The sequence below is a fragment of the Panthera leo genome, chromosome B4 (assembly GCF_018350215.1).
Source record: "Panthera leo isolate Ple1 chromosome B4, P.leo_Ple1_pat1.1, whole genome shotgun sequence".
Lineage (NCBI taxonomy): Eukaryota > Metazoa > Chordata > Mammalia > Carnivora > Felidae > Panthera > Panthera leo.
Genome location: NC_056685.1, coordinates 131,585,316 through 131,610,365, shown reverse-complemented (window position 1 = coordinate 131,610,365; position 25,050 = coordinate 131,585,316). Strand labels below are relative to the sequence as shown.

The following is a 25,050-nucleotide window of genomic DNA, read 5'->3' as shown; positions in this document are numbered from 1 at the left end:
GGAAGGGCCAGCATGTTAGTTTCAAAGGCCAGGCCCCCAAGAATGAAGCCCAAACCATTCCCCGCCCCCGCCGCCGCCCCCTCCACCCCCACAAAGGTACACTGCTGTGCCCCAGTCAGTGTTCCTGGGACCAGATGCTCAAAGCTCTGCTCTGCTTTCCTGTCAACAGACTTCCCCAAACTGGAGTCTGCTTGGACTCTGCAGGGCACTGCTTCATCATGTTGGTCATTCATACCCTGAAGGCAGGTGTGGTGCATCTAAAGGGTAGAACTTTGGTGAAATGTCTGCTTCACAGCCCAAAAGAAGCTGGGGGAGTACCTTACGTCTTTCACCTTGGGGCATGAGTCTTGCGTATATGGAGAAGGAAGGGCACACATGTGACAGATAACACCCCCAGAAGGAGCCATTTAAGCTGAGAACCAAAGGATGAGGAGTCAGCCATTAAAAGTTAATGGAAGAGGGGCGCCTGGGTGGCTCAGTCGGTTGAGCGTCCGACTTCGGCTCAGGTCGTGATCTCACAGTCCGTGAGTTCGAGCCCCGCATCGGGCTCTGTGCTTACAGCTCAGAGCCTAGAGCCCGCTTCAGATTCTGTGTCTCCCCCTCTCTCTGCCCCTCCCCTGCTCATGCTCTGTCTCTCTCTGTCTCAAAAATAAATAGAAACATTAAAAAAAGAGAGTTAATGGAAGAACCTTCCTGAAAAAGGAAACATGTGTGCAAAGGCCCTGAGGCCACACACACACACACACACACACACACACAAAAAGAGCTTGAGCTATCCAAGGAACAGAGAGAAGGCCAGTGATATTGTCACCCAGTGCAGATGGGGCATAAGCTAAGATTGCCTGGGGGCCCTCCCCACCAGGCAATCCCAGAGGCGACGGAACCGTAGGAAAGAGGGGCAGGAGTCAAGGCGAGGGAAGCAGCGGTCTGGACAGTTGGGAGAGTCATAGCAAGGAGTATGGATATAATGTAAGTGCTACTGGAATCCATTAAAATAAGGGAAATACACCATCTGACTTTTCTTTTTACAAGATCACACTGTCTTCTGAATACGGAGAATGTAACACAAGGGGACAGAGGACCAGTTAGGAGGCTTTGTAGTTGTCTCGGGAAGAGACTGTGACGGCAGATGAGGAGAAGCAGAGACCTGAAGTGTGTTTTGGAGTCAGATCTTTCAAGCTGTGCTCACAGAATGGCCTTGGGAGTGGGGAGGAAGGGTAGGGAAAAAAGGAAGGAGCCAAAAATGCTTTCCGGTGTGTGGCTGAAGCATCTGAATGGAGCCATTTACTGAGCGGGAGAGCATAGCGTTTGGGGCAGGGGAAAGCTACCAAGAGCTCAGTTTTGAACTTGGTACCTTGAGGAAGCCTATGAGAAGCGTGAAGGCAGACGTCACCCAGGTAGTTCAGTCTGCAAGGCTAGACTTTGGAGGAGAGGTCTGAGTTAAAGATCAAGTCCTACCCAAGTTGTCTGTATCTGTGACAAAGTATGGGAGTTAGGAGTGAATGACCCCCATGGAGTCATAGGCTAGCTTGGTGCAGCAGACCTAAAGTCCCCTCTAAGGTGATGCCATGTCTCAGTTGTGCAACTCTGAGCAAATCTGAGCCTCTGGGTTCTTATCTCACAATGGACGTCACACCTGACAGGGGAGGCCCCAGGCCGGTCAGGTTTGGTCAGAGTGTCTACTCATTTTATCCGGAGTTTTCCCAAGCTCCAGGGCATGGGTACGGTAAGGGTCAATAACAGTAATGATTCCAACTCCTCCAGCTCGTGCCCGTGCCTGCTAATACCAGCTCTAAAGCCCACTGCCCTCCTGGACATTTCTGGGCAGCCCCAGATCGAATCTCACCTTGGCTCAAAAAGAGGCTCCGGGGCTGCCCTGTCCCATCACAGCTGAGCCCTCAGCGCGAGCCGTCTGAGTAGCAGGGTGACCACGTGGGACAGAACGGTTCTGTCTCCTCTGGGCCGTGCTGGGGAGGGAGCCCCAGGGCAATCTTGGCCTACACCCCACCTGCATGATAGTCACCTTGCCTCATAGCTTGGGCATGGCTGCTGGTCACAACCTGACAGAGTGCGTGGGGAAGTGTCCTCTCTAGGCCCTTATGACATCCTTGCAAGGATGTCGTATTGCCTTTATTTGACAGGGGAAGCAGTAGACTCACAGGGGTGAACAGCTTCCCCCGGGCCAAACAGCTGACCTCAGCTGGCATCCGAGCTCTTTTCGCATCGCCCCACCGCCCTTCCAACAACAGACAAACCCAGGACAATCTCCTCGCGTGTATAACATGATCTCCCTGAGGCCTGTTAACAAGGCATGTGATGCTTCATCGAGCCCGGGAGTGTTTTCTGTCTCACACACCCCAGGAACCGCTTCGACCCTATAAAACTCAGTGGCTGTCGGACAGCCAGCTGCATGGGACATGGGAAGCCGTCTCAGCGTTCCTCCCATTCAAATACTGTATTTATATAAAGCAAAGTGGTTGTTGAGGCTGGTGGACTGCTCGTCTGCCTCTTGGTGGGCCATCTGTTTAACGTTGCCAAACTCCTACTCATCCTTAAAGACAGAACAAAAGCATCTTCTCTCCTTGGAAGCCCTCCAGCTCTCCCCCAGGCAGGATCAAGCATTCCCCACTCTGGCTTCCCGCGTATAGTCTGCTCGTTCAGCCTGTGGCAGACTAGTCATTGTTCCCCACTATCTGTCATTCACCTCCCCTGTAGAAAAAGAACCTTGGATATGTAGCTGTGCACATACATGGACAGAATAAAAATGTTTCCTAGCCCCCCCCCTAGATTTCACATGTAGCCCATGTGACTCAGATCCAGTTAAGGAAATAGAAGTGGCAGTTTTTAGGAATCTTCCTTAAAACACAGCTCATGCAAATGAATCCTTTGTCTCTGTTTCCTTTTCTCCATTCTGCTGCCTGGAATGTGAATGTGATGGCTGGAGCTCTTGCTGCCATCTTGGACCCTAAGAACAAGGGTCCTATCTTAGGAAAGGTGGAACCATGAAGAAGGGACTCTGGAAGAAGTCAGAGTCCCTAAGGACTTACCACCACAGAAATACCGTATAAACCCTGGATTGCATACCTTCAGACTGTTACGTGGGAGGGAAATTTCTACCTAGTTTGAGCCACTGTTATTTTGAGTCACTGATCTACAAACCTAATCCTAACTTACGTTACTTCTCTAAGAGATATGTGAATCTTCCCACCCCTTTGCATAATTATCTATTTACTATTCTCTCCCCTGCTGGACTGGGAGCTCCTCTGGGCAAGGGGCTAGGTCTGCCTAGTAATAGACACAGTAGTAGTTGCTCAGTGAAATGTCCCCCGAGGGAGTGTGGTAAGTGATTGCGTGAACAATGGCCACAGTGCTCTCGGTCCACTTCCCATAAGCAGCCACACATGCGCTTTGCTTTGCATGCATTAGCTGACTTAATCCTCCTAAGAACCGAATAGGAAACCAAGGCAACCGAGATGTCCAGAGACTTGTCCAAGCTTAGCGGCTGCTGAGGGACAGGGCTGGAACTGGCATCCCGGTCTGCTCAGCCCCCAGCACCTGCATTTGCAGCCACCTCTTGGCCACGCGCCCTGGTTAGAGGGCTGGGTGCCCAGGCTCTGCTGAGTGGTCTCCCTCCACGTGATGCATCGCTAAGAACGAGGAGAAATGTCTGGGAAATTGCATGTTGACTGTTAGTATTCCTCTCCCAACCAATTTTACTCAATTTCTTCTTCTTCTTCTTCTTCTTCTTCTTCTTCTTCTTCTTCTTCTTCTTCTTCTTCTTCTTCTTCTTCTTCTTCTTCTTTCTTCTTCTTCTTCTTCTTCTTCTTCTTCTTCTTCTTCTTCTTCTTCTTCTTTTTTTTTTTCCTCTCCTGGAGTCTTCCTGTATAAATTCAACCATGGAGAAAGGTCCTATGGCCAAGAAGAAATCACGGGATGGCTCACAAACACAGAATGCCACAAAAGGTACACAAGCTGTCTTAAAAGGGAAATGTAGGTGTTTGACTTAGTTATGATCTCACAAGCCCTGGCTTCCTGGGTTTGTTCAGACATAATGTGCCACCCTGGTCTACACTTGTGGTTCTAGCCACCCTGGTCTACACTTGTGGTTCTAGCCTGGGTCTTGACACCAAGTGATATCTTAGGAGAGAACATAATTATCTTTTCAGTTCAACAAACACTGATTAAGTTCCACTCTTATGATGAGGAGTTCAGCACAGCGCTGATACTTGTGGGGAAGAAAGGTTGTTTGCAAAGGAAGAAAAATACCTAAGACATGATTACTGCTCCCATCCACTTCCCCCCGCGAAACTCAACATTTGTTGAGGTAAGAACTGATTTGTGTCCAAGTGTTAATTTCTGAAGGAGACTGAGTGACACACAGAGAGGCCAATGCCACTGAAAGAAAAGTCTGCTACTCACAGTTGTCCTAGGAACAGAGACCCAGACGCACAGGGTCATGGGAGGGATCACCGGTGTCGGCCAGGGGGCGGAATGGAGCAAGGGGAAGGCTCAGGCCACCACCTTTACTGGGATTTCTCTGGGAAAGACAAGGCATGAAAGCTAAACAGGTTGGGATTATCTAGTTTGAGTTCCTGGTGGGCTCTGGGACGTAGGCACTGTCTCTGGTTGTCTGGCACCGGGCCTTGGGGTGATTTAGGGGCGGGGGAAATACTGCCTTGGTGTGGGGGAGTTGGAGAAGTCGATGGTTCAGAGCATGGCCTCTGGGTCACAGGGGAGACATGAACAGCACTGGCCATCAGTTTTGCCCTGTAATTACTGGATGCCAAATAGACAAATACAGAACCTAAGAAAACACAGAACAGGAACTCTTAAGTATCATTGCGGGCAATTACACGCATGCGATCATTATTCCAAAAAATTAAGCAATCCTTTTTCTTTACGGAGAAATGGAAGCTCAGAGATGTTAGTATGTGAATTATATCTCAATCAAGCTGTTATTAAAAAAAAAAAAAAAGAACAACTTGGGAACCACTCATTGAGAGGTACAGCCAGGTTCCAAACAGAGGTCAATATTTGTAGGAGAGGGGCGCCTGGGTGGCTCAGTGGGTTAAGTGTCTCAGGTCATGATCTCTTGGTTCGTGAGTTCAAGCCCCATGTTGGGCTCTGTGCTGACAGCTTGGAGCCTGGAGCCTGCTTCGGTTTCTGTGTCTGCATCTCACTCTGCCCCTTCTCTGTGCGTGCTCTGTCTCTCTCTCAAAATAAAGAAACATTAAAAAATTAAAAAATTAAAAAATATATATTTGTAGGAGACTTCAGTATAAGACCTCAATATAAGCATGCAGTTGACCCTTGAATGACACAGGGGTTAGGGACGATGATCTTGCCACACAGTCAAAAATCCATGTATAACTTTTGACTCCCCCCAAAACGTAACTGCTAATAGCCTACTGCTAACTTAAAGTCTCACCAACAACATAAACAGTTGATTAACACATGTTTTGCATGTTATACGTATTATATACCGTATTCTTATAATAAAGTAGGCTAGAGAAAAGACAATGCTATTAAGAAAATCATAAGGTGGAGAAAATATATATACTTAAAGTATACATACTGTCCTGTAAAAGATCTGCATATAAGTGGACTTGTACAGTTCCAACCCACATTGTTCAAGGGTCAACTGCACATTCAAATTCATGAAGACCTGTGAGTCAAAGAGGAAGTACTAAAGGGAATTAGAAAATATTTTGGGGGTGCCTGGGTGGCTCAGTCGGTTAAGCATCCGACTTTAGCTCAAATCATGATCTTGTGGTCCATGGGTTCAAGCCCCGCATCAGGCTCTATGCTGACAGCTCAGAGCCTGGAGCCTGCGTCAGATTCTGTGTCCCTCTCTCTCTGCCCCTCCCCTGCTCTCTCTCTCTCTCTCAAAAATAAATAAACATTAAAAAAAATTTTTTTGTAAGAAAATATTTTGAACTGAATAAAAATGAAAACCTTTTTTTCTAACATGAACATTTAATGCTATAGATTTCCCTCTGCACACGGAGGCATTTCACAAATGTTTTGGATATGGTCTTTTAATTTTTATTCAGTTCGGGTTGTCCACTTTGCAGCTATCATAAAGAATGCTGGGGGGCACCTGGGTGGCTCAGCTGGTTGAGCATCCAACTTCAGCTCAGGTCATGATCTCACAGTCCGTGAGTTCGAGCCCCGCATCGGGCTCTGTGCTGACAGCTCAGAGCCCAGAGCCTGCTTCGGATTCTGCGTCTCCCTCTCTCTCTGCCCCTCATCCTGTCACGCTCTGTCTGTCTCTCTCTCTCTCGAAAATAAATAGACATTGAAAAAATTAAAAAAATAAATAAAGAATGTCAGTATGGACACCCACAGAGAAGATTTTGTGTGGCCGTATGTTTTCATTTCTCTCGGGTGTATGTAAACATAGGGGTAGAACTGCTGGGTCATATGATTAACAGTTTGAGAAACTGCCAAGCTATACTCCAAAGTGATCATCCCACATATTTTGAAGAATGTAAGAGGAGAAACAGTCTATGTTTACTGTGTATAGCCACCGTTATATACTATTTACGTTATATATTTACTATTTTTAACACGTATTTACTGTACATAACCAAATATTTATGATTTCTATTGCTTTTCCATTCTTTTCTATTTTATTTTATTTTATTTTTAAGTAATCTCTACACCCAACGTGGGGCTTGAATTCACAACCCCAAGGTCAAGAGTCACATGCTCTTCTGACTGAGCCAGCCAGGCGTCCCGTATTGTTTTTCCATTATTCTTGAATTTCCAGGTTTTCTTCTCATACCATTTTCCTTCTATCTGAGGAAAAAAAAAAAAAAAAAACCCTTCCTTCAGTAATCCATTTCCAATAGGCCTGCCGGCAATGAATTCCCTTAGTTTTCTTTCATCTGAGAATGTCTCTATTTCACCTTCTTTCTTGAAGGATTTTTTTTTTCTGGTTATTCTGGGTTGGTAGTTCTTTTCTTTCAGCTCCCCTGCTTTTTTGATGTTTATTTTGGGGGTGCCTGGGTGGCTCAGTTGGTTAAGTGTCTGACTTCGGCTCAGGTCATGATCTCATGAATCGTGGGTTTGAGCCCCACCTTGGGCTCTGTGCTGACAGCTCAGAGCCTGGAGCCTGCTTCAGATTCTGTGTCTCCCTCCCTCTCTGCCCCTTCCCCACTCTCTCTCTCTCTCTCTCTCTCTCCCTCCCTCCCTCCCTCTCAAAAACAAATAAACATTAAAAAAGATTTTTTTCAGTTTATTTTGAGAAGGGAGAGAGAGAGTGCGCGCGCGCGGGCGCACACACACACACACACACACACACACACACACACACGAGTGAGTGGGGGAGAGGCACAGAAGGAGGGAGAGAGAGAATCCCAAGCAGGCTCACACTCAACATGGAGTTGACTTGGGCTTGAACTCACCAACTCTGAGATCATGACCTGAGCCAAAATCAAGAGTCAGACGCTTAAGCTTACCCGATGAGCCACTCAGGTACCCCTATGGGATTCCTTTCTTGACCTCTCTCTTCTTTCCCACACTGGCTCCAAAGGCACCCCTGTCTGGTCTTCTGCTAGAAAGTTAGAACTTCCGTCTCTCCACTCTTCTGCATACTTCCTGTGACTGGGTCTGCCTTCATGGCCAACTGGGAAGACAGAGGGAGAAAAAAAAAGTGACAGAGATTCCCTTCCTACTTTCTGAACCACAAATCCATGGTCCAGAGAAGGACTCCCGTCCCTCAGAGTTTTAGATACCTATCCAGCTGCCACTTCTCCTGCTGTCACCACCATACAGGTTTGCAAGCTTCCGGAAGAGGGCTTGCCGAGATGCACGTGTGGGAGAGAAAAGAATCCAGGATTTCCCCCACTCTTTGGGGCGGGGGGGGGGGGGGGGGATCATGACCACAAACAGAGAGCTTCTGTTAGATCTCTTTCTGTCTTCCCCTGATGCTCAGCTCTGGGATTCATGTTGCCTTTGAGCTGAGACATTTAAGAGGAAGAAAATAAATCCAGGAAATTCACTGCCATATGGTTCTTATTTTGAGTTCTGGTTTCCTTCTCCAAGTCACCTGCCAGCGTCTACTTTTCCTCAGAAAGCTACCCCATCCGTTATGCCCAGGGTTTTTAGTTGCATTTAGTAAGAGATGGAGTAGGGACTGCTTACTTTATCTTAACCAGAACTGGAATCCTGATAGAATTCTTTTGGTTCTTTTTTTCTTACTCCATTTTATTCTAATTGTTTGGATGCTATATATTCTGTCTCTGTTCTTCATTACAGATTATTCTTTATTGCAGTGAATCTGAAACAGGGCTAACCACTCCCCACCCCAGCCAAGGGACATTTAGCAATGTCTGGAGACATTTGGGGCCATAAATGTCTTGGGGAGAGATTGCCACTGGCATCTAGTGGGTAGAGGTCAGGGATACTGCTAAGCATCCTACGATGCACAAGACATCCCCCACAACAAGGGATCATCTGGCTAAAATGTCTGTAACACCAAGATTGAGAAACCTTGCTTTATTGTGTGCATTTGAAATTTTCTCATGCATACTTAGCTTTATGTAAAGTTAAATAATATCTTAACCCACTTCCTTTCCCGAGCAAAGCAAGGACTTGGACAAATTTAACTCCAATCTCTTCTGTCCAGACTTAAATGCTATTTTGTCTAGAGATTTTAGTTCTGTTCTATTTTAAAACCTCACAAATTACATATTACACTTATTATAGCAGGTAATTTTTGTTTGGTCTTAAACTGTCAGTTTATCTGCCTGCTTCCTGATGCTCAGACCATCTTTCTGGGATCATTTTTCCTGGAAAAAAAAAATTAGGTAGACAGATAGATAGATATTTAGAGAGAAAGAGAGAATGAGAAAGAGAATTTTTAGCAGGTCCTTTATCACAAGCGTTTTGGTAAGTTCCCTTAGTTTTTATTTTTCTATGAATGTCTTTATTTCATCTTTGTTCTTTTTTTTTTTTTTTAGTTTATTTATTTATTTTGAGAGAGAGAGAGCACATGTGTGGGAGGGCAGGAGAGGGAGAAGAGAGAATCCCAAGCAGGCTCCACGCCGTTGTAGAGCCTGATGCTGGAACTCACGAACCCGTGAAATCATGACCTGGGCCAAAACCAAGAGTCAGTCGTTTAACTGACCAAGCCATGCAGGCACCCCTATTTCACCTTTGTTCTTGAAGATAGTTCCTATGGGTCCACAAGTCTACCTAAATGCTTTGATGATTTGATTCCATCGCCTTCTGCTTTCTGTCGTTACTGTCGAGAACTCTGCAGTCATTCTGTTGTCCCTTTATCGATGATCTGTTGTTTCTCTCTGCCCATCTTTAAGATGGTCTGTGTCAACCTTCTCCCACAGTAAAGCCATAATTTTGTGCAAGAGTTGGGTCTTTTATTCTCAACACCCTTTCTGATCCTACTAGCATTTTATTTTATTTGTTTGTTTGTTTGTTTAAAGTTAGCTCTATACCCAATGGGGGGCTTGAATTCACAACCCCCCAGATCAAGACATTGCATGCTCTACTGACTGAGCCAGCTAGGCACCCCACTGCTTAGCATTTTTAAAGCCATCAGGCCTCTCCTTCCTTATTCTCTGGCCATGGTGTAACTTGTAGAGAACCGTATGCGTGGCGTCTGAGTTGGTGTTACACTTGTTATTTGCATGTCTTTTTTTTCCCACGAAGCTGTGAGTTGCTCGAAGATAGTCTATTTCCAGCCCCGTGCATGGACCTAACACATAGTAAATGCTCAGTGGATGTTTGTTGGATGGATAGATGGACGGATGGATGGATGGACAGATAAGTAGAGGGACAAATGTGTGGCCGCAGGTATATATCTGGCTAAAGTACAAGTGAGATTGTATGAATTTACCTGAACTATTTCCCAATGACCTGAATACACCCAGGTAATTCATGCGATTAGGAAGCGGAGATCTGCCATACATGCTTTCTTATCACAGCTGGCAAGCTCCAATGATCCTTTTATTTATTTTTTTTTTTTGCCAACGTTATATTGACAGAGAATCGCCGGCAGACTCTGGTCTTGAGGAAAGCTGCAAAACAAGTCAAGAGGATATCAGAAGCAAGAGAATATGAGAATATGCTTCCCAAGCAGGTGAGCACATGATTGGAAATTTAATAGTAGAGATGATTTCAGAGGGGCTAGGAGATCTGGGGAGAAAAGCCAGCCCTGTGAAGATGTCAGGGTCAGAATGGGGGTATTTCTTACAGACGTGGGTGATATAGTCAGGAAATCTCCTAAGAGTGATTCCTGGTGGAGGCAGGTACCCATTAACTGGGCATTTTATCTGGATTTCTCCAGGGGGTTAAATTACCTGCTTGAAATTCAGGAGCCTTGGTGTAATGGGAAGAGAGCACTGAGCCTCATTGCCCTACTCTAGAAAATGGGACAGTAATTCCTAGGTCATGGCGTTCTTATGAGGTTCACCTGAGGTAGTAATATTTAACATCTAATGGACATTTACTACATGTCGGACATTAAACTAAACCTGTACACGCAGTATATTTTATTTTACTGTCACAGTCCTCTGAGATAACTCTTCCTAGTCTTCTTCAGTTTCTTAGTGAGGAAAGTGATGCTCAGAGCATTGTCTAAATTCACAAAGCCGATGAGTGTTGTTTTTTTTTTTAATATATGAAATTTATTGTCAAATTGGTTTCCATACAACACCCAGTGCTCATCCCAAAATGTGCCCTCCTATTAACCATCACCCACCCTGCCCTCCCTCTCACCCCCCATCAACCCTCAGTTTGTTCTCAGTTTTTAACAGTCTCTTATGCTTTGGCTCTCTCCCACTCTAACCTCTTTTTTTTTTTTTTCCCTTCCCCTCCCCTATGGGATTCTGTTACGTTTCTCAGGATCCACATAAGAGTGAAACCATATGGTATCTGTCTTTCTCTGTATGGCTTATTTCACTTAGCATCACACTCTCCACTTCCATCCACGTTGCTACAAAAGGCCATAGTTCATTCTTTCTCATTGCCACGTAGTATTCCATTGTGTATATAAACCACAATTTCTTTATCCATTCATCAGTTGATGGACATTTAGGCTCTTTCCATAATTTGGCTATTGTTGAGAGTGCTGCTATAAACATTGGGGTACAAGTGCCCCTATGCATCAGTACTCCTGTATCCCTTGGATAAATTCCTAGCAGTGCTATTGCTGGGTCAGAGGGTAGGTCTATTTTTAATTTTCTGAGGAACCTCCACACTGCTTTCCAGAGCGGCTGCACCAATTTGCATTCCCACCAACAGTGCAAGAGGGTTCCCGTTTCTCCACATCCTCTCCAGCATCTCTAGTCTCCTGATTTGTTCATTTTGGCCACTCTGACTGGCGTGAGGTGATATCTGAGTGTGGTTTTGATTTGTATTTCCCTGATAAGGAGCGACGTTGAACATGTTTTCATGTGCCTGTTGGCCATCCGGATGTCTTCTTTAGAGAAGTGTCTATTCATGTTTTCTGCCCATTTCTTCACTGGGTTATTTGTTTTTCGGGTGTGGAGTTTGGTGAGCTCTTTATAGATTTTGGATACTAGCCCTTTGTCCGATATGTCATTTGCAAATATCTTTTCCCATTCCGTTGGTTGCCTTTTCGTTTTGTTGGTTGTTTCCTTTGCTGTGCAGAAGCTTTTTATCTTCATAAGGTCCCAGTAATTCACTTTTGCTTTTAATTCCCTTGCTTTGGGGATGTGTCGAGTAAGAGATTGCTACGGCTGAGGTCAGAGAGGTCTTTTCCTGCTTTCTCCTCTAAGGTTTTGATGGTTTCCTGTCTCACATTCAGGTCCTTTATCCATTTTGAGTTTATTTTTGTGAATGGTGTGAGAAAGTGGTCTAGTTTCAACCTTCTGCATGTTGCTGTCCAGTTCTCCCAGCACCATTTGTTAAAGAGACTGTCTTTTTTCCATTGGATGTTCTTTCCTGCTTTGTCAAAGATGAGTTGGCCATACGTTTGTGAGTCTAGTTCTGGGGTTTCTATTCTATTCCATTGGTCTATGTGTCTGTTTTTGTGCCAAGCCGATGAGTGTTAAAGCCAAGAGTTGCACACGGATCTGTCAGACTGTGAGCCTGAGCTGTTAATCACCGAGCTTTGCCACTAGCAAAGTCCCCAGAACTCGAAAGTCCCTGGATTAATGTGTTTTCTCTCCTCTTCTCCTCCCCGCCCCTAGCTCTTCCCCACAAACCTCTGCGGACGGTAGTTTACATCAATGGCACCGACAGCCTTCAGTTCTTGAGCCTCCTTCATTTCTCCATACTTTACCACTGCCTGTTGCCCCTCAGCATTTAGCGGTGACGTTCTGAGAAGTAGGGCAGGGCGTAATGGAAAAGACAGACGGACATGGGTTCAGATCTTGGTGGTGAATCTTTTCAGCTGTGTTACTTGAGCAGGTGACTCAACTTTTCTGACCTCCTTCCATAAAACGGGGAAAATAAAGTCCAGCAGTGGTGACGGCCCTTCCTGCTGACAGGGCTGGCGGTGGGTGACGAACAGTCGTGTCCTACTCTGTGACCCAGCTTGGTGGGGAGGGGAGGCCAAGCGGGTGGAGTGGATGGTGGTAGATTTTAACAGGAATGGGAAGCAGCTGAGAGCCAACGGCCTGGCAGAGACAAGGGGAAGGGAAGTGCCAAAGGAGAGCTAGCTCAGTACGCTATTCACGGGGGCCCGCGGGACACTCCTGACCGAGGAGCCAACGTGTGATTCTACCACTTGAGACACAGCTTGGATGTAACCTGCTGCCTGTTCTTTGCCCATGGTCAAATCAAACAGCGTTGCAGGGCACGTAATAAAAAGTAAATTTCTCTTTCACGCCAGACCCTATGCCCCTGACCCAGAGGCAAACACTATTTTCCCGTATACCCTTCCAGAAATATCAGGCGGATGTCAAGGAATACAAACCTTTTTTTAATATATACAAACCACAATAGAATATACACTATTTTGCACTTTGCTTTTTCAACCTAACACATAATGGCCAACATTTATTGAGTGCTTACTGTATGCCAAACATCATTCTAAACACGTCATGTATTGACTCATTTAATCTTCACACAACCCTATGAAAAGTAGTTTTTACTTATTATCCCCATTTTAGGCTCAGAAATATTAAGTATTTCACTTCACGCCAAATGGCTAGTAGGTGGTAGAACCAAGATTTTCAAAAGGATACAATTTATATACCATACAGTTCAGCATTGTAATGTACAATTTAGTGGGCGTTAGTTTAGTCGTGTGATCATGACCACTATCTGATTCCAGAACACTTTTATCACCCCAAAAAGAAGCTGCATACTCATTAGCAGTCCCTCCCCGGTCCCCTGTCCCCCCAGTCTCTTCAGCCACCAATCTACTTTTCTGCCTGTACAGATTTCCCTGTTCTGGACATTTCATATAAATGGAATCATACAATCGGTGGCCTTCTATCACTGATTTCTGTCACTTAGCATAATGCTTTCAAACTTTATCCCTGCGGTACCGTGGATCAGTACTTAATTTCTTTTTATGGCTGAATAACATGCCATGTATGAATAGACCACACTGTGTTTATCCATCTACTGGCAGATGGACATTTGGGTTGTTTCCATCGTTTGGCTGCTATGAATAACACTGCTTCTATGAACATTCACATACAAGTTTTTGTGTGTGTATATTTTTTCTATTCTCTCGGGTATATACCCAGGAGTGGCATTGTTGGGTCATATGGTAACTCTGTGTCTAACTTCTTTAAAAAAAAATTTTTTTTAACGTTTAAAATTTTTTTTTAAGTTTATTTATTCATTTCAAGAGAGACAGAGAGAGCAAGCAGGGGAGGGACAGAGAGAGAGGGAGAGAGAGGGAATCCCAAGCAGGCTCTGCACTGTCAGCATAGAACCCGATGCAGAGCTTGAACTCACGAAACGCGAGACCATGACCTGAGCTGAAACCAGGAGTTGGATGCTTAACTGACTGAGCCACCCAGATGCCCCCCAATTTTTTTTTAACATTTATTCACTTTTGAGAGAGAGAAAGAGAGAGAGATAGAGTGTGAGCAGGGGAGGGGCAGAGAGCGAGGGGAACACAGAATCCAAAGCAGGCTCCAGGCTCTGAGCTGTCAACACAGAGCCTGACGTGGGGCTCAAACCCATGAACTGTGAGATCATGACCTGAGCCAAAGTCATGTGCTTAACTGACTGAGCTACCCAGCTGCCCCGTTTTTGTTTTTTCTATTCTTGGTAGAAATAGGACAACTTTTGAGGTCCTTAGTCTTTTGCTTATAATTCGTTTGTAGAAGCTCAATTCTTTGTCATATGTTTGGCAAAAATGTTTACTATTTAATCTGTTTACTTTAATGATGGTATTTTATGTGAGAAAATGTAATTTGGGGGGAGAAACTTATAATTTTTCAAGAGCCATATTTATTGGTCTTCTGTTTTATGGTTTCTTGATTTCATTTCTTATTAAGAAAGATCTTTATCACTCTACGCTTATATGAGATATTCTCCCAATTTTTCCCCAATATTTTTATATTATCACCTATTCGCAATACAAAAACGTTACTCACATAACCGAACGTCACCAGGGGTCACTCTGCTCCTTTGAATTTAGCCAAAGATCGGCTCAAGCATTTGTTACAGGATTTGTTTGCAGCCCAGTCCTCTCCCCAAATGTCCGTGAACTTGGGGGGCTTACTGGCACCCAGCCCCTCTTCTGTCCTGCATGTGCTGTGCACCTACCACATGGGCCCAAATGTGCAACCCCCCTCTTCCCTTCACTTTCGAAAAATCGCCCACACAGGCCTGTGTGTGTGTCGAGCAGACAGAAGGTATCACTAAGTTTAAAGAGGTGAGAATAAGGGAGACCTCATCACAGTGGGGCCAAGAACAGTGAGTTGCTCTTAGAAACCTTTTAGTTGCCCCACCAGTTGGACCCACCCTCCACTTTCCTTTCTTTTTGAGAGAGATAGAGAGAGGCACGAGTGCAAGTGGGGGAGGAGCAGAGAGAGGGGGACAGAGGATCCCAAGCAGGCTCTGTGCTGACAGCAGCGAGCCTGATGCGGGGCTTGAACTCAGAAACCGTGAGATCGTGACCCAAGCCAAAGTCAGACGCTTACCCAACTGAGCCACCCAGGCGCCCCTGTCCATGAGTCATCGAGAACACTAAGGATGTTTAGGTTGGAGAAGGCAACAATGAGAGAAGATCAAGGGCTCTCCTCAGATATTTTAAGGACTATTCCATAACACGTGGTTCTGGAGGAAGATCGGTTAGAATTACAGAGAGTCAGATTTTTATCTCGGGTAAGAAAGAACTTCCTCAGGGTCCAAGTTGTCATTTTAAACCAGCTTTACCCCCTGGCTCTGTGGCAGACTGTCTGCAGGGCTTGTTCCAGCTCTGACTCTCAGACCTCTTGAAACTCATTCCTCTTGCCAGGTCTCTGATGCCAACCCTTCACCCTAGCCCCTACTCTGCTTTCTCCCTGCCCCTTGGATCTGACGTCTCAGAACCTCTCTCCTCTTGCACACTGGCCCGCCTTTGCCCGGTGCTGTGGCTAGGACCAGCCCTTCACACTCCCGTCCCCAGGTCTCGGTACCCAAGGCCCCTCCCCTGCCTCCTCCCTGCGAGGAGAAATCAGGTCCTTACCAACCGTGGAACTGGATGCTTCTGAGGGTAATATGTTCATTGTTTCCAGAGTTAGGGAAGCAAAAATGGACCATTCCCTGTTGCTAATATTATCAAAAGGAGGTATATTCGTTGGAATTCTTTGCTTATAAGTGCCAAAATCCGGCCCTGGCCACCGTGAGCAAAGACTAGAAGAACATCGAGTAGCTAGAAAGTCTGAAGTGAGTCCAGGGACCGGGAGAAGAATCATGGCCCTTCCAACCCTTGAACCATCTCTTCAAGGTAACATGTCTGGAACGGGTGAGCCCCCATGTGTTTCCAGTCTACGGTTTACCCCAGTCAAGACTCAAAATCCCAGGAGCGGGAATTTTGACTGACCAAGCTTATTGCACGTGCCCTGGTTCTAGCTGGGTGGGTGAGAGGCAGGCTCTGGAAGAAGCTGTGAAACCTCTGAAGACCCCCCTGATGGCCCTGCTAGTGGCCTTCACAGGGGAGCAAGAATTTTTTAAAACAATTTTTTAATGTTTATTTATTGTTTATTTATTTTTGAGAGACAGAGAGAGAGACAGAGAGAGAGACAGAGAGAGAGAGAGAGAGAGAGAGCGAGCAAGCAGGGGAGGGGCAGAGAGAAAGGGAGACACAGAATTTGAAGCAGGCTCCAGGCTCTGCACTGTCAGCACGGAGCCCGAAATGGGGCTCGAACTCATGCACTGAGCGATCATGACCTGAGCCGGTCATATGCTTCACCCACTGAGCCACCCAGGCGCCCTGGGGGAGCAAGACTTTTGGCTTAAAGTCCCCACAAGCCTGAAGGCAGTGGAGGGCAGGTGAACTCCCTCCAGTGCAAGAATCGGGGGCTGTCAGGAAAGGAGGGTGGATTCTGGGCAGACAAAAGAACAAGTTTAGGATAAATGGGGAACGAGATTAGTGGACCCTGGGTCCACTTTGGAATCTTCTAGACTGTGGGAAACAATTTGTTTTTCACCAAATAAGTTCACTAAAGCAAAATGACCGCTTATCTGCCATCACCATCATTTCATAGAAGGAAGGTTATTAATACAAAAAAGCGGAAAAGGCAATCTCAGAATAAAAGAACGTCCTTAAAATACACTCACTTTAAGTCAGATTTACGACAATATTTTTTTTTTCCTTCTTGCCCTCATTTCACTGGAGACCAGTGAACACAGACTTGCCCCCTCGTAGGCCGTAGGGTTTAGGAGTCTTGGGCTAAGTGATGTGCAGCTTCCTTACTAGCCCCAAGTTTCTGTGATCCCAGTGGGATCTTGCTGTTGAACAGTGATTCTCCATAGGGGCTGGGGAGGGGCAAGTTTGCCCCCTGGGAGACTTGGCCCCTGCCTGGAGACATTTCCAGTTGTCACAGCTGGGAGTAAAGGAGGAGATGGCATCCTACTGGCATCTAGAAACCAGGGATGCCGCCCAGCTTCCTACTGTGCAAGGGACAGCTCCCACCACCATCAGTTTTCTGGCCCAAGATGTTGAATGACGAGGTTCAGAGACTGTTATAGACAGAAGCAATTCAAATCCAGAAAGGATTAGAGAAGAGTGCACTCAGGCGTCGTCACAGCCCGTATGCAGGAGGCAGAGTTTTTTAGTTAAATTATAACTCCTTCTTTAAATAAAATGTATTGCTTCTTTAACCCAACACCCCCCCAACCACTGCAGAGACCTCTTAACCACTCCTCACATCCCCTCTCACCCACTGCAGGAGTTTCTCTGCATTGCACTCCTAGGGATCTGCAGAAAAATTAGTCCGATTACGTTGAGCCCCAGCTCAAACCTTCTGGTGGCTTCTATCACACTTACAAAAGATTGTGGTTCCTTACCTTTTCACAGACCACTTCATGGAAAAGATCCCTCTCCTCCCCCGTCTCCCTTCCCACCACCCTCCACCCTTTGCCCCACTTCTTTTTTTTTTCTTTTTCTTTTCTTTTTTTTTTTTTTTAAAGATTTTAAGTAATCCCTATACTCAGTGTGGCCTCGAACCCACAACCCTGAGATCCGGGGTCAAGAGTCACATGCCAAGCGCCCCGCCTGCTTGATCCTTATCTGAGGCACTTATTATTCCATAATGTCATGTTATTCTTTTATTTGTTGGTTTGTTGATTGTCTTTGTCTCAACTGTAATGCAAGCTCCATTAGAATTTGTCTTCTCGGCTGAATCCCCAGCACCTAAAACAGTGTATACGCGTGGTAGGGACCCAATAAATATTTGCCGAATGAATCGTTACCATTTTGGTAACTATGCTTCCAGTCTCCTGTCTATCTTTTTTTTTTTTTTTAACTGATTTATTTCATAGAAAAGATACAGGGGCACCTGGGTGGCTCAGTTGGTTAAGTGTCCAACTCTTGATTTCAGCTCAGATCATGATCCCACCATCATGGGCTCAAGTCCTGTGTCGGGCTCTGTGCTGAGCATGGAACCTGCTGGAGAGTCTCTCTCTCTCCCTCCGCCCCTCTCCCCAACTTGCACTCTTTAAAATAAATAAATAGACATTAAAAAAAAAAAAGAAAATACATAATACCATCTACCCAATTTTGCCTCTTGATTTTTAAAAATTTTATTTTAGAGACAGAGAGCACGTAAGCAGAGTAGAGGGGCAGAGAATCTCCGCACTGAGTGTGGAGCCTGACACGGGGCTCAATCCCACGACCCTGAGATCATGACCCGAGCCTAAATTGAGAGTCAGATGCTCAGCTGACTGAGCCACCGAGGCACCCTGCATCTTGGGTTTTTTTTTTTTAATTTTTTTAAATGTTTATTTATTTTTTGAGAGAGAGACAGAGCACAAGAGGGGGAAGAGCAGAGAGAGAGGGAGGCACAGAATCCGAAGCAGTCTCCAGGCTCTGAGCTGTCAGCACAGAGCCTGATGTGGGGCTCAAACTCATGAACCGCGAGATCATGACCTGAGCTGAAGTCGGACGCTTAACCAACTAAGCCACCCGGGCGCCCCGGTGCATCTTGATTTTTTAATCTTCTATCAGATATGAAACAGTTCCTTAGTATTGACTCTTCATAAACATTTTAATAGTGGCATAACTATTTCTTGGGGTAGAGACACCAACATCTTCTTGAACACTCAGTTTATTCTGATCTTTTGCCGTTGTAAATATCTATCTGATTTAGTACTTAAATCTTTTTTTTTCTTTAATTGGTGTAATTTCTTTAGGATGGCATCCTAAAACTGGAGTTACTGGACAAAGAATAGGATGAGTACCTTTACATTTCTTAATACAGGCTGTAAAAATGACAATATCTTATTTTTCCCTCTCTCTTTCCTATTCAGTCTTACCCAGCCTGCAAAAGCCCCGAGCTGACTTTGAACTTCTTCAACATTTACGGGAAGAGCCCTCTGATTGTGCACTTCCTCCAGAACCATGCCAGTCTGCAGCAGCACGGCAAAGACGTGTTGATAGTCAGAAGGGAAAAAACCAAGAGCATCCCATATCCTTTCCTCCAGTGGGCAGGGCTCACGTTACGCCAGACCCCTGCTTCTCCCAGAAGCAAGGGTGTGGAGAGGTACCCAGCCCTGAGCACAGTGCTTGGCGCATAGTAGGTGCCCGTCAAGGGTAGCCATTGATAGGAGCCTAAGGGTCGTTTTAGTTCCAAATCTGCCTCATGAGCTAGCCGTGTAGGATCCTGGGCAAGTTAAATTTCCCTGTGTGCAAAATCTCTTCCTGTCTACCAGGGTGAATGCTAACTAGGTGTTCAAACATATTTTGGAGCTCAGTAATGCCTCCCAGAGGCTCACTGACCCTAGAGTGTATATCAATCAGGGTTTTGGGTCCAGGTATGGGTTTGTTCTAACCTCCTCCTCACACACACACCCCTCCTCCAGGCTCATCAGCAAATCCCCGGCCCTGTTGGCATTTATCTTAAAGATTGGGGAACCGGCTCAGATCTTAAGAAAACAGATGTGACATGTTGGTGTCCTGAGTCCTAGCAAGCAGTTTGCCATAGGGGGTCAGAACAGGGAATCCGATAAACCTGGACTCAAGATAACAACCCAACTGTTGACCAGCTGAGTGACCTTAGACAAGTCTCAGCTTCTCTCTTAGCCTCGTTTTTTTTTGTTTGTTTGTTTTTTGTTTTTTTTTTTTCCATCTATAAAATAGGATAACAACACCTGCCTTCTAGGGCTGTTATGCAGAATACAGGCACAACAGCCCTAAAGGCTTACCGTAGTGCCTGGCAGGTAACAAGTGCTTGAATGTTACCTGTCAATACACCGTTTCCCAGCAGGAAGAGCTTCCAGAATGGACTGGGCAGCACTTGCCCGGTAGAGCTCATATCCCCAAATGTATTTATATGCCTATAGGCAGAGAATAATAGCTCACATTTCATAGCACTTTATTATTCATAGAACACTTTCCCATGTGTCACCTCTTTGCTCAGTAGACAGTGGAATGCAGCGGAAGGAGCCTGGGCTGGGGACACACAGCCCCAGATTTGAGTCCCAACTCAGCAAGCCGCCGGCCTTAAGGTCTCGTGTGCACAGTTTAACCTCTGAGCTCAGTGTCTTGATCAGCTCCTTCCTCAAATAGGGATAATCATACCAAACCAATAGAGTTGTGACCAGGATTCTGTGGTAGATGGCTGGCTCTAAATAGGTAATAACTATCGTCATTATTATTAACATCATCTAAGGTAGGAATGATTATCCCTATTTTACAGAGGAGAAAATGGAGACGTAGACAATGACTTATCTTGACTTGAGATCCCAAACTTGTGAGATGCTGATGGATCCAGAAGGGGTAGAGAGGGAGGGGGAGGCACAGAGGTGGGGGAGGCACAGAGGATTTTTTCAACGTACACACATGATATAGAGGATGAGCCCTTGGGACGGAAAGGAAAGGAAAGTTGGAATCCCTTCCTCTTGGCCACTGTGACAATAGAGTAAGAATTGTATTTATGTGTTTATTTTTCGCTGAAGCGTAGCTGGCTTACAATACTGTAATGGTTTCGTGTGTGCAACACAGTGACTTGACAATTCTATACATTATGAAGCACCTCCCACAATAAGTGTAGTTACCATCTGTCACCATACAGAGTGGGAATTTTAGATGGCAGTCCCAAGAAAGCATTTCCTATCGCTTCTCGGCCTTTTGGCTAAGATCAAGTGAAGAAAGCATCTCCTAGCCTTTCCACCAGCGGGAGGAGAGAAGGGCTTTATTGGGGAGGATAGCCTCTTGCCTTCCAAAGTAGGCCATGGTCAAAGAGCAGGAGTCATTTCCTGCTCAGATTCCAGTGGTCTGGTCCAGAAGCAGGTCATTTTCCCCACTCTGCCTTCTCACCACCCCGCCCTCCCGGCCCGGCCATGCACGAGGCCATCCCGCTGATCAGGCTCAGAGTCCATAATACCAACTGGCAGTGTGGCAGTTTCCTTGACGGCTGAAGGCACTGAGTCCATCCTGACATACGCCGAGGTCATCGAACTGACCCTGATCAACATGAAGAAGCGGAAGGAAAACCTTCGCGAGCTGAACTGGCTCCACTGGAATGAATGGAGTTATTTTCATGAATACCTAAAGGCACTACAAGAAAACTTCCTCAGGTATTTAAGGGCTTTAGGGCAGGGGCATTGTTTGAGCACCTGTCTGTTGTCACACGTGGCCGGTTTTAATTGGAGGCCTAGCCCTGGGACTATCTTTTTTTTAAGTTTATTTATTTTGAGAGAGAGAGAGAGAGGGAGTGGGGAGGTGGGGCAGAAAGGGAGAGAGAGAGAATCCCAAGCAGGAGCAGGCTGCGAGCTGTCAGTGCAGAGCCCAACGCAAGGCTTGATCCCACGAACTGTGAGATTATGACGTGAGCCGGAATCTAGAGTCAGATGCTTAACCGACTGAGCCACCAGGTGCCCCTAGCCCTGGGACTCTCTTAAGCACATTCAGCTTTCTTGTGGTTAGAATGTAAACCCCAGAAAAACAGAGACCGGATCTTTCCTTGAAAGTTATTTTTTTCTTAAACTGCAACATCATTTATGTTCAGTGAGAAGAAACAAACAGACCTGGAAAAGCACCTGGCCAACATTTTTCTAGAAAAAGACCTAGTCTTTTCTCCTGGGTCCGTAGAGGTGTATCTCTAAACAATCTAGTTTACAATCTAAACAATCTGTCAACCTAGTTTTTAGACTTTTTTTCCTGCCTAGCAGTGCATTATGGATATTTTCCTGTGCCTCCAGCCATTTGCAATATTTTTAATTTATTTAGAAAATGTTCAGACCTTCCAGAAATGTTAAAAGAACAGTGCAGTGAACATTGTATGCCCTCACTGTGTTCACCAGTTTTTCACATTTTGCCACATTTTCTTTCTCTCTCTAGTAATTAGGTCAAATTCATTTCCCCAGTGGTGCCCAGAATATCCTTTTTGGTCCTACTTTGACTGCTTCCCAGTCAAAGATTGGGAATTATAATTTTTGTGATATCACTTTGGTGTCTTTTAATCTATACCGGTGCTCTTCCTCCATCTTTGTTATGATTCCCTGAATCAATTATTACATTATTAGTTTCTTATGACATAGATTTTTTTGAAAGACTCAAGCCACATTCTGGATTTTTCTGATTATTCCTTCAGGGTATCATTTATTCCAATATATCCTATATTTATTAAAAAAATTTTTTTTCATGTTTATTTTATTTTTGAGAGAGAGAGAGAGAGAGAGAGAGCCTGAGTGGGGGAAGGGCAGAGAGAGAGGGAGACACAGAATCAGAAGCAGGCTCCAGGCTCTGAGCTGTCAGCCCAGAGCCCGACGTGGGGCTCGAACTCAGAAATGGCAAGATGGTGACCTAGGCTGAAGTCAGATGCTTAACCCACCCAGGCGCCCCTATCCTGTATTTCTTGTAGATGGGACATCGGGGCTATCCTAGGTGCTTGATAGGATTCAGATAAGATCTATTTGCCAAGAACACCTCATAGACAATGTTGTGAATACACACTGCACAACACCGGGGGACACTCGGTGTCAGGTCAGCCAGACCCGTGGTCTCTGCCAGGCCTCTCCACCGTAGACTCCATTTTTGTGTCGTTAGTCTGTAATAAGCGACGTGATTCCTTGAGACTGGATGAATAGGTTCTCCCCACATCTTCGCCCAGTGGTTTTAGCATCCCTGGATGGTCTTTGCCCGAATCAGTTCTTATATTTGGGTTTGCAAAAGGGCCATCTTCCGCCTCCACCATCCCCTCCCCATTTAATAGCTGGCACTTCTCTGTAAAGAAGAGATCACCTTCTTTCGCTCCTTGTGCCTCTCCCTCTCGTGTCTTCTTCGCCCGCTCCCGTAACTCTTTCACAGGGACATCCTGGCCACAAAGGAAGCTTAGGAAACATCTGGCAAAGAGAAATTAGATGTCCATGACTGGACCAGAGCAGGACCCGCTGGGCACTTCATTACCCAAAATAACACTGGATTCAGGGAGCAAGGGAGAGAAAGAGAGAATGGCTGTTGGCTAGGCAGCTATCTGTATCTGCCATAATAGGAGAGAAAGACAACTATGAACACATAGGTAACTACTTCAGATACCAAGTGATATAGTGGCGTTAGTTTCAAAACATGATCCACGCACACTCACAAAAAACCTGGTAAACACCAGAACCACAAAAATGCAGTTCAGCCTAAATGTTCACCGAAAGGTGATTGGTTAACAAGCTGTCATATGTGCATATCTGCAGCCAGGAAAAATGGCACTGTGAATTTAATGCTCTTATTTCATAAGGAAGGATGGTCACAACATATTATTGAGACCAAAAAAAAAAAAAAAAAAAATCAGGATGTGGGGTGCCTGGGTGGCTCAGTCAGTTGAACGTCTGACTCTTGATTTCAGCTCAGATCATGATCCCAGGGTCATGGGATCAAGCCCCGTGTCAGGCTCAGCACTAAGCATGGAGTCTGCTTAAGATTGTCTGTCTGTCTCTCTTTCTCAAAAAAAAAAAAAAGATAGTTAAAAAAAATCAGCCTGTAAAATAGTGTGTGTGATAGACACAGTTATTTATCCCCATTTTACAGAAGTCGAGGTCAAGGACAGAACCTTATAGGGCCATCACATATATGGGGAGGACAAAATATGGGGCAGAGGAGGAGAGGCCAGAAGGAAAGGAGAGCCTGTAGGCCAAGATGCACCAACCATGAGGCCAAGGCAAGAAAGGGTTAAGGGAAGCCGTGATCAGCAGTGGGCGTGCCAGCTGGAGAAGCCTGGGGCTGAGACAAGTTTGGTGATTAGGTAGAGGGTGGTCTTAGCAGGGCTGAAGCCGGACACCACAGTCTGGGACCCTAGGGGCAAGGTGTGGACCCCCAGGGGTGAAGGAGACCACTAAGAAGCAGAAGGAACAAAATTCTGAACCAAAAAGGACAAGGTTGGATGGTGAGTAACAGGGCTGTTTAAATGTAAAGTGGAAGATACAAGCCTGTGTGAAGGGGGAGAGATGGGAGTTTCAGGTGAGGGAGGAGAGGGTCAGGATGGGGAAGCGAGGGGACCCGGAAACGCTCTCCAGGACTCTCCTTGCTTCTGCCTTCATTACCTTAGTTCCATATGCTTTGTTTCTTCTATACTTTGTTTCTTCTTTACTCATCTTCCCAACAGATTTTCAGCCACTTCTATGCACCAGGTGTTATGTCCTGTTTAGAACATACATGTCTGTCTCTCCCAATACTTGCAACAATCCTTGAAGGTGGGATCCTTGGAATGACAGCGGCTAGGGTCGGGATGGAAGGGTTTTTATTTGCTGCCTCTGCGATGTCGGGCCGGTCACATGTATTCAGTTTCTTTGTTGGTTAAATGAAGATAGTATTTCCTACTTTGGAGAGTGGCACCGATCAAGTAAAATAAGGCACATAAAGCCTGTTTACAGGGCCAAGCCCACAGTAGGTAATTGGACCGCTTAGAATAAGGCTTAGCTTCGAGTGACAAAAGAACTCAAAATAGTGGCTAAAACAGGATACAAATTTATTTCTGCTGTTTAAAAGGAGTCCAGTAGATATGGCAGGTCGCAGTGTCAGGGACCCAAGTCCCTTTTGCCTTATTTCTCCATAATCCTTCGCCCATGATTCAGCTTCATAGTCTAAGATAGCTGCTCAAGCTCCAACCAACAGGTCCACGTTCCAGCCAGTAAAAAGGAAGCTAAGTCCGAAGAAATGCATTCCTCCTGTGAGTCCCATGCAAACCTTCCATTTTTCATTCCATTTTTCATTCCATTGACCAGAAAGAGCCACACCTAGCTGTGGCATTAGCAAGGCGAAAATAATTTAGGGCTCATACTACATTTATTGAACATTACATCTACAGTGTATTTATTTCAGCGATATATAAGGACATCCTTGTCTAATAAAGGCATCCTTATCAGGTGAATTATAGTGTAGATATTTTAAGACAGGAGAAGCTTTGTAATTGTGTGTGAGCAATCTCATTGCTAAATATACCCACTTTTTGTTGGAGAAGG

The 25,050-nt window shown here is 45.5% G+C and overlaps 1 protein-coding gene across 5 annotated transcripts in view; it reads left to right on the top strand.

Moving 5' to 3' along the window:
- Window positions 1-25,050, top strand: part of FAM227A (family with sequence similarity 227 member A) — a 74,015-nt gene that overhangs the window by 31,424 nt on the left and 17,541 nt on the right. For all 5 annotated transcript variants that reach the window (XR_006205125.1, XM_042947808.1, XM_042947807.1 and 2 more), the window contains 4 exons: window positions 3,876-3,963; window positions 10,011-10,105; window positions 18,910-19,067; window positions 21,025-21,177. Coding sequence is in view for 4 of the 5 variants with exons in the window: in XM_042947808.1 (XP_042803742.1) it covers window positions 3,876-3,963; window positions 10,011-10,105; window positions 18,910-19,067; window positions 21,025-21,177 (494 nt within the window). In the remaining variant the exon portion in view is untranslated. The remainder of the gene's footprint in view (window positions 1-3,875; window positions 3,964-10,010; window positions 10,106-18,909; window positions 19,068-21,024; window positions 21,178-25,050) is intronic.